The sequence below is a fragment of the Sinocyclocheilus grahami genome, unplaced genomic scaffold (genome assembly GCF_001515645.1).
Source record: "Sinocyclocheilus grahami isolate Dianchi unplaced genomic scaffold, SAMN03320097.WGS_v1.1 scaffold1520.1, whole genome shotgun sequence".
In the NCBI taxonomy this organism is placed as follows: Eukaryota; Metazoa; Chordata; class Actinopteri; order Cypriniformes; family Cyprinidae; genus Sinocyclocheilus; species Sinocyclocheilus grahami.
Window position 1 is genome coordinate 280,105 of NW_015506699.1, and position 9,598 is coordinate 289,702.

Consider the following 9,598-nt stretch of genomic DNA (forward strand, 5'->3'; position numbering starts at 1 on the left):
TTGGGTTGTTTTGAACCCAACCGCTGGGTCAAAACAACCCAATAGCTGGGTTTGTCCCTTTTTAACCCAGCGCTGGGTTATATTTAACCCAGCATTTTTTAGAGTGTATGTTTCTAGCATGATTACTGTGTTGTTAGCATGTTTCTTTGTTGCAGATTATCATTGTTTTTCATAGAAAAATAAGGGACAGAATAAAGGACACACACAAACACACACACAGGTTTGTTTTTGTGAAAAGTGGGGACATCCCATAGGCGTAATGGTTTTTATACTGTACAGACTGTATATGCTATTGTCCTACACCAACCCTACCCCTAAACGTACCCCTCACAGGAGACTTTGTGCATTTTTAGATTTTCAATACACTCCATTCTGTGTGATTTATAAGTGTTTTGAAAAGTGGGGACATGGGGTAATGTCCTGAAAAGTCACCTTCTCCTTGTAATACCTATATCATACCTTTGTCATTACACAAATGTATGTCCTCATTTGTCACAAAAACGCGCGCACACCCACACATGTTGGTTTTTATGGTTTATGAGGACTCTCCATAGGCGAAATGGTTTTTATACTGTTCAAACCGTATTTTCTATTGCCCTACACCAACCCTACCCCTAAACCTACCCCTCACAGGAAACTTTCTGCATTTTTACACTCAAAATGTCCTCATAAATCAGCTTCTTGTTGTAATACCTATGTCATACCCATGTCATTATACAAATTTGTGTCCTCATAAACCACATAAACATGCACACACACACACACACACATATATATATATATATATATATATATATACAAACAACAGTTCTTTCTGGTCCTCAAATCTGTTTGGCTAATAAGAGTGCGATATTAGAGTCCAACAGAACTCCTCGAGCCGTTTCACCGTTTGTAATTGTATCACTCCGCTTGCGGTACTTCTCACAGTGAGTGTCATGGTGAACCCTCAAATCCACTATAATTTAAAAAAAATACTGTTTTGTGTCATGGAATGTAGTTTTAAGAGCTTTTTAGAAGATAATGTACTTGTCTGGACTTCAAATATGCGGTTTGTTAATAAACATAACGTCTATTTGAAAATTTGCATCAACGTTTTCAGAGATGTGAGCTCCAGGGCGTCAGTGGCCATTCAGCGTTCATGAAGCCGCCCGAGAGCGCCTCACCTCGGCCAGATCTTCTGGAATTTAAAACAGTTCTTTTTTTACAGTCTATGGTTTACATCATGTTGAGAAGACGCTGTGTTCAACGATACCACAGCAATACAGTTCGAACCTTTTGTTGATGTGCTTGTCATTTTACCGAGGACTGCTTCTCTAATCTTGGCTTTTAACTTCGTTGGCTTCTAATCTTCTTTATTTGGACTAACAAGCGTCTCCGAGACATAGCCTGTAACTACGATTTATACGTTATGTGTACATTCTCAATTGAGTGCTCAAAATATCAAGTTTTTTGTGCTAATATGTGATGTATACCTAGTGCAGCTTTACTGAAATAGTTCTGATAATTCGTTCTAATTACTTCCCCGTTCAGCTATTGGACTGATTTCACATACGATTCAGAGCGTGGATCGCGGAAGGCGTTCCCCTAGCGTTTGTCGACGCAGCGTCTCGTTCCCTCGAGGAACTAGGGTTACATACGTAACCTGAGACGTTTTCCCCTACTTGACATAGCAAATAAAACAGTATCCTTCCTTGAAATATAATTTATTTTTCTGTGTGTCATTTAATTTCACATTTAAAACAAAACAGTCTCAAGCTCAGCGGACAGAGAAAAGAATCAGGGAGGAGTTTAAGAAACTCCAGCAGTTCCTCAAAAAGGAGGAGGAGAGCAGGATAGCGGCTCTAAATGAAGAAGAGAAAGAAAAGAGCGGTCAGATGATAAAGAAAATGGACGTGCTCTCAGACAGAGTCCGAGAAGTGGAGGAGCGAATGAAGGATGATGATGTCACCTTCCATCAGGTTGGGAGAGCAATACAATTCACACACTCGCACGTTTTGTTATTTTCTGACAGTCACTAATCTAGTTGTCACAATGTGAATCCCCACAGAATTATAACGGCATTATGAACAGGTATTTTGTTTGTTTTCTAGAAGATAATATAGGAATATATAAAACAATATAATACATTTAACATTTGAAATCCATTACTCTAATGTGTGTGTGTGTGTGTGTGTGTGTGTGTGTTTAGAGCTAGATACACACTTCCAGATTCAGAACTGAGTCTAGAAGCTCTTATTGATGTCTCTAAACATATGGGCAACTTGAAGTACCAAGTCTGGGAGAAGATGAAGGACATCTGCCCTTACTGTGAGTACTAGATGCCTTTGATCTTACAGTAACAAGCATTTGCAAGGGGGAAAACTGTAGATCCCACCAGTTGATTAATCACAGTATGACAGACTTGCATATTACAAGTTTTCAAATGTTATTTTTAAATATGCAAATGAGGCACTATCTAACTGAACAGGGGTGTCCAATCCTGCTCTTGAAGGGCCAGCAGAATTAAGATCTACAAAAGCAAATAGATAAAAATAAGCCTATAGTGTGTATTTTGTTTGTTTTTCTACTAATCTGAAAGAAGACATGATATGGAAGAAAAAAAAATACAAAATTTGACCTGTGCATAAGAGTCTTTCCTTAAACTGACTTAAGCTGATATTTTCCAGACCCTGTGATCCTGAACCCAAACACAGCTTCATCAGACGTCTCCATGTCAAACGACCTGACCTCTGTGACCTCATGTGTTAATCGGCAGGACGAGCCCAACCCTATTCCTCTGCACAGGAGCCGTATGGTGCTGGGGAGCGTGGGATATGGTAGTGGCGTTCATACGTGGGACATTGAGGTGGGAAAAAGTCGCCACTGGAGCCTTGGAGTGTGCTTTGGATCAGTGGACAGGTCTATAGTGCACATTTTGAACCCTGCAAAACCCCTGCTCCTGGGGTCTCAGGCGCGATGGAGATCTGTATAGTTTCCTAAACACTCAGATACACTTTGGGATGACGGAACATCCCCAGGTAGTGCGCATAAAGCTAGAGGATTGTTATGACAAGAAGAGAGTATGGTGGAGGAATGTAAGCTATTTTAATGCTGATTGTAATTGCCTTTTAGCAACAACTTCTCAACTGCCGTCAGGGATGGAGCTCTTTCCATTTGTGATCCCAGAAAAGCGCTCTGGCCCACTGCGTGTCGTCCCAGCTAAAGTTACTTTCAAAATTGAGCAAGTTGAAGAGGATAGATCTTTCCTGGAGAGACACAGAGTCTCCTTATTGATCCTGTTAGTAGTGTTATTGTTTCTGGTGCTGTGTGCTTTTGCATATCGCCTGATTTACTAAAATCAGTTTGTGACTCGTCATCACTTTTAGCATTACTCAGTAGTAGCCAGGTAATCGTAACAGAAGCTACTAAAAGGCTGTTTATATCTTCACACAGTTATGTTAATATTTGTGTAAAAACATTTGAAAACCTACTAGAATAAGTTTCCTTTAGTGATAAATGTGCTAGTAAAGACACTTGTCTATATGAAGAGCTTTCAGTTTAGTCTATATTTAATCTATATTACCCAAATTGTCAAGAAACACTCTGATTCTTAAGTATTCACCTGCAGTTTAAGTGTCAAATGTTTATAAAATATTGTCAAGTTAAGTGCTATTTTTGTCTGCTTCATCTATTAAACCATCACCATTGACGGTATATGTTGTCATGATACCAAAATTATGACTTCAGTATGATACCTGACATAAATGTAAAGTAAACCAATACCACAACAAAAACCTAAAACAACTGCAAAAGTAGTTGAATCATAGATGACCCAATCTGTAAGTTTTTTTTTCATTCTTTCATTCATTCATTAGTAAATAAATAAATAAATAAATGTCAGTGCCACCACATGGCAAGCAAATATCGGTCAATGAGACATTGACAATGAGATATATTTGCAACATTTGTAAGTTATCTAAAAGGATAAATTATAATCACAATAGGCTATAGTTATTTTTATTTTATAAAAAAAAAGGACAAAGATGCAAACTGCAAATAAAATAATAAATAGTCAAATAAAGCTCTCCATAGTCTTCAGTGTATGAACTAAATACATTGTTATTTAGTCAAGAGCAGTGAGTGATTTTCTTTCTGTCTTTTGTGATTTCATTAATGAGCTAGACAGCAGCAGGTTTATTAGGCTGATGCCACTTTAAGACCTAACTATGAAATCATTATAATCATTATTTATAACTTTTGATTAATAATTATTTATATAATAGGCCATTTGTTTACATTTGCATGTAGCGTAATTGTAGGCTATTGTGAAATTGGAAATGTGTTTTCTTGCTTATGAAATACATTTTAAATAACTTTTGGTATATGATGGTCGAAGAGAAATATATTTGATCAATTTCAAAAATATTTTTATTCGAGCATCACTGTTTACATAGGCATACAAAGATATTTAAGATATATTTTAGCTAGATTTTATAATTTTTTTTTAATGGGATGATTTGCACATTATTGTATTAAATGCCATAGTCGTTTTCTCTTTTTTTTCTGGTGTAACTAGCTACTTGAAGGAAATAATCTCAATCAATTTTGTTACAATGTGTAAAAGAAAATAGTCATAATGTCTTAACATTATTATTTTTTATTTATTTAAAATATAAACATAATCTATATATAATCATATTTTCATAATAAAACATCTTTCAACAGGAATATGATAACTTTTTGTTTATTTATCAAATATTTATATTTTATGCACAATATATTTTAGTGTGTTTGAAGGTGCCTTTAGGGGTTATTCATAAGTGTTTCATATAAATGTCATAATACTGATAAATAAAATGGTGTGTGTGTTAAGACCATACGAGTGAGTGTCTCTGATTCATTTCTAAATATTTACAACTAATAGAGCGTAGTATAGCGGCATATTTGATGTTTGATGAAATTGAGGCTGTGAAGGACAGAAGTACAGTGCATGCAATGGATCGTATACTGTTGATTAACAATATACCGATTGTTCACCTGCTGAAAAAACATCTTTCCATAAAAAACAAAAAAATCCATAAAACAGTTTTGAAAGTTGTGAATATTACATGATAAGACCCTCATATAGTGCGTGCCATTGTAAAGACTGTAAGTCTATCCCTCACAGCCTCGTGTTCATTCGTGTTAAATTCAGTGTGGCATCTAACCTGACTATGATCTATGGCAGATGAAATTCAAAGCAAGTCAAAAAATAAATAAATCTTGCTAAACCCTCTACTGTACAAACCCAGATGCAGAAGCAAGAGTAGGAGCCAAGAGACAAAGGCATGGTAGCCAATTAGAAAAGCTTTATTGATTAACATGCACTTTTATCAAAGGTATCAGCTGAAAACAAACCAGCTCATGGAGAAATCAGTCACTATTTTGGATGGAGGCGACTTCTTAGCAATTAAATGGTTAATATTGTAATGTGGCGATAGCAAAGCATAAGAAAAAAGTAAAATTAATGTATATAAATGTTAATTGCATGGATTATGTTGTGTATGTTTAGAATGCATTTTTATAGATGTTGAGTTGGCGATGGCCATCTCTTACTCTATTTAAAATGAGTTTAATCTGCACATCATTAGAGTCCAGGGAACAGGTAGAATTTCCTCACAAGGGACATCCTTTCAATACAAGGCAATAGTTTCTCTTCTTCTGTGAAACGTGGGTCATTCTCCATGCGTGAGGCAACCTATAACAAATATATTTGAGTGTGAAGCAAACTCTTTCATTTTAACTGAGTGATGTACTCGGAGTGAAAATATACTGGAAGAAATTTTGACTTTTGTCTGAAATAAAGTAAACCAGCTGAAATGGGATTTTCTTCATTTACCTTCCTGAACAACTCCATGATGTCATCATTATGAGCGCATGTACTGAACACATCCACGATGTACATGATTAAATAACTCCCATTGTCAGGATCCCTGTACGATACAGTATCTGTGGAGATAATTCATCAAGTTATACAATAACGTTAACGACCTTTGAAACTTTGCTCATTATGTAAGAAATATTGGACAACATTTTTGTGTTTGCTAATGACGTTTCATCACACATCTGAGTGGTTTAATCATTTTGCCAATAAGGCAGTTTCTTCTTCAAAGTGTGAATCAACCTTATGCCAACACTTTTAAGAAAAGAAAAACAAAGTTGTTTAAATTGTTTCTACTGGAGCTTATGGCCAAACTGAACAGGTATGAGCTACAAATCTCCTTTCATCAGTCAGTGTTTTTGAGGACTCACCAGGGAGGCTGGACATAAAGCAGACAAAGTCTTTCTCCTTGTGAACCCAGGCGTCTGATGCAGGCACTCGATCAGGAACATACACACCTCCATCGTCACCTGGACAGAGAAATTATTCACAATATGGAAGACAATCTTACTGTAAACACAGAAATGCTGAGTACAAACATAATTCAAAATAACAATACGATAATCATGTTGTACCTCCTCTGCAGGCCTGAATGAGAATAACCTTTGGTTTATCAATCAGAGCCGGACAATTGACTGAGTTCAGATGGGTGAAGATGTCCTCAACAAAGAAGTAATCATCGGGGTGTAGATCTGGATCATAATGGACACCTAAAATGGCATCTTTATTTTGGATTCTTTCCCCATGAGACATGATGACCACAAAGGTGCTGTCTGCGTCTCGATGTTCATAACGTTTAGAGAAGTTCTTGACTTTTCCATCTATTTCCTGTGAATAAATAAACGATTTCTTACAAGAAATGCATGCTATAAAATGCATAGTATGTGTTCACATTTTGGTTTCCATACTAGAAATCTATGAGCTCTACTAGACAAAAGTGCTTTTTGTGAAGTCAGACTTTTGTTTTACGCACGTTTCCAGAGAGATTTGTGTGTTTCTCAACACTGTAACCCAGAGCGCTCAGCAGCCACTCCATGTTCTCCTCATCTTTCTCTGCGCCATCCCTGCAGTCCTCTTTACTGTCAAATTTAATGTTGGTGATCAGCAGAGCTGAGCCTTTCCTCTGAGACCTGCTCGTTGGCATATAAACCTATGAAAAAACATCAGAATTATGCAGAATTAAAACACATGCAACTACAGTTGACCACCCTACTGCAGATAAAATGCTGTGAAATCACTTGATTTTGCACATATCTCTTTTTTTCCTCATATACGCACTCCTGTTCAAAAGTTCGGTGTTAGTAAGATTATGTAATGTCTATGAAAGTGTCTTTTAAAACAGTTGTGCTGCCCAATATTGTTTTGGAAACCATGATACATTTTATTTTTCATGAATCCCAGGTGAATAGAAAGTTAAAGGAACAGCTTTTATTTGGAATAGAAATATTTTGTAACATTACAAATATCTTTACTGTCATTTTTGTTTAGTTTAATGCATACTTGCTAAATAAAACAATAATTTCCCTTTGTTTTGTTTTTTTAAACTAACTTTTGAACGGTAGTGTATTTATGTTTCTCATTTCTTTCTGTTTAGAGTTGTCCTTTTTTGAATCAGAATTAGAAGGAACTTTGGGAACAGAGGCAGAAAACACTGATCAACATAAACTATCATTTGCAACATGTTCCATAAAGAAAAAAAAAAGTTTAACAATGATTAACGTGCAGGAGTGTCAAGGTCAAAAGTCAAAGTTATTATTAGCTCTGCAGGAAAGTGACCGACCAAAAGCATGAATAATGATTTCTGAATGTAGTATTTTCACACAAGTTCATGGAAACAGAGATACTTGCATCATTTCCCTTTTCTCTGAGAAGTCTCTGTTTAAACTGTTGGCTGCATGCAGTAATGTTGTATGCTCTGAGCCAGTCGGACTGGATGGGCTGCATAGACTCTGGAGCATTTCTTGCTTCCTCCTGCACAGACTGCTGAACTGAAGCCCGGAAAACACACATCACACATCATGTCCAGCATTCAGTACATTTCAAGATGACAGCCCATAGAAAAAAGAACATTCTTACATCTGATGTTTGATATGCCATCTTGCAACATAGTCTGCAACTACGATCAATTACAAATAAAGTCTACAATTTAGATGTTTTTCAGTCCAATTCTACACTCTTAAGATTTTTAAAAGCCACTTTAAAAGGTTCTACTCCCAGTGAAAGCATCTCCACCATCCTTATTTTCAGGTACTGACCAGTTCACACATCTTCATTTTAATACTGTATACCATATGTAGAAAGATGTGAAAGTAAAGTATAACTTTAGTGGTTACCAGATATATTTCACTAAATCTTGACACATAGGACACAACATGCCTCACAACAACCTTCCATTAGTTTTCTGGAGGTTTGTTTTAAACTAAATTTGACCCTTTTCATGTATACGTCTCTTAATTTTTCTAAATGATGGCTGTATTTTGTTATATTCTTTAGGGTACTACACTTATGTTAAACCTTAAATCAGTATAGATTGTTTTTCTTTACCTTTCTGAAAATTTAACTCAAGGCGATGTGCAAGTTCATTTTGTTCCATGTTGCGTAGCACTTGGACTGCGATTTTCCCAGCATCAGCACTGTACTTCTGTACCATGAGATCCACCACACCATGGCACTTAATTTTCTCAAGTTTTCCTCGAGAAATAGGACTGATGTCTTTTATTACACCATTCCACAAGTGCCATTTGAATTGATTGAACTCTTCTTCCTCAAGTTGCTCAAGTGCTTTAAACACACTTTTTTTAGTGATGTCCATTTTGTGTCACTATAGGAGAAAAAGGACAAAACAGTCTTTACTGATCTGGGAGCATCAGACATTGTGTTCTTAGATCAGTTCACATAACAAGCAACACAATTCATAACATTCCCTGGTGTGGTTAAATCACTTAACAAATGTGTTACATGCAATAAATAAATACATTTAAAAAATAATAAAATGCAATGACTTTAACCTTTAATATAAATTTAAATGCCAATTGTTTTAGAGATGTATTACATGCAATAACAATATTTAGGCTAAACATACTTAATGGTGAACATCAAAACACGATTGTGTGTGTGTGTGTGTGTGTGTCAATTCTCATTGAAGAAAAACATTGATTTTAGTGTCATGTATGATGTGGCAGCCTGGTCTCGTGTTTATACGTAGGTATTAATACGTAACATTTACAAGCACAAAACGTACACTTTTGTATGTTTTTAGTCATGCTAAAACGTACAATTTAGACGTATTTCAACGTTTAAAACGTACAAATCGCTACGTATTTTTAGCAAAAAAACGTACAAATATTAACGTATCTTTTATATCATCAAGATATTCGTATCAATGCATTTTTATCATTTTATCAATAAGCGATTTAGATTTTTAGACCCCTTAACCTACCCCCAAACCTAAACCTACCTATATAGCGAATGACCGAAATATTCAGGAAAATAACCATTTTAGTAACAATATAGCATTAAAATATTTTTATAGTCGCTAATCCCACTCCTACCTATAAGCCTAAACATTTCTGGACAGTATAAGAAACATAACAGACAGATAAATGCAATTAACGTTACAATCATTTATTTATTGCAAAAATATCAAAAGCAGCACTAAAAGTAATCCAAATGACGATACGTTGCACCCGCAGTCCTCTC

At 35.8% G+C, this 9,598-nt stretch overlaps 1 protein-coding gene and 1 pseudogene across 1 annotated transcript in view; one reads left to right on the top strand and one right to left on the bottom strand.

The window, feature by feature from the left end:
- LOC107570894 (tripartite motif-containing protein 35-like) overlaps positions 1 to 3,335 on the top strand; it is a 12,814-nt pseudogene extending 9,479 nt beyond the window's left edge.
- Positions 3,336 to 5,318: 1,983 nt separating this feature from the next.
- The window catches only part of LOC107570904 (caspase-1-A-like), a 6,625-nt gene continuing 2,345 nt past the window's right edge, over positions 5,319 to 9,598 (bottom strand). Inside the window, exons 2-8 of the mRNA XM_016257180.1 lie at positions 8,444 to 8,720; positions 7,748 to 7,887; positions 6,873 to 7,049; positions 6,475 to 6,727; positions 6,271 to 6,369; positions 5,858 to 5,967; positions 5,319 to 5,716 (exon numbers count right to left, since the gene is read on the bottom strand). Coding sequence (XP_016112666.1) covers positions 5,606 to 5,716; positions 5,858 to 5,967; positions 6,271 to 6,369; positions 6,475 to 6,727; positions 6,873 to 7,049; positions 7,748 to 7,887; positions 8,444 to 8,711 — 1,158 coding nt within the window. The 5' untranslated portion in view covers positions 8,712 to 8,720 and the 3' untranslated portion in view covers positions 5,319 to 5,605. The remainder of the gene's footprint in view (positions 5,717 to 5,857; positions 5,968 to 6,270; positions 6,370 to 6,474; positions 6,728 to 6,872; positions 7,050 to 7,747; positions 7,888 to 8,443; positions 8,721 to 9,598) is intronic.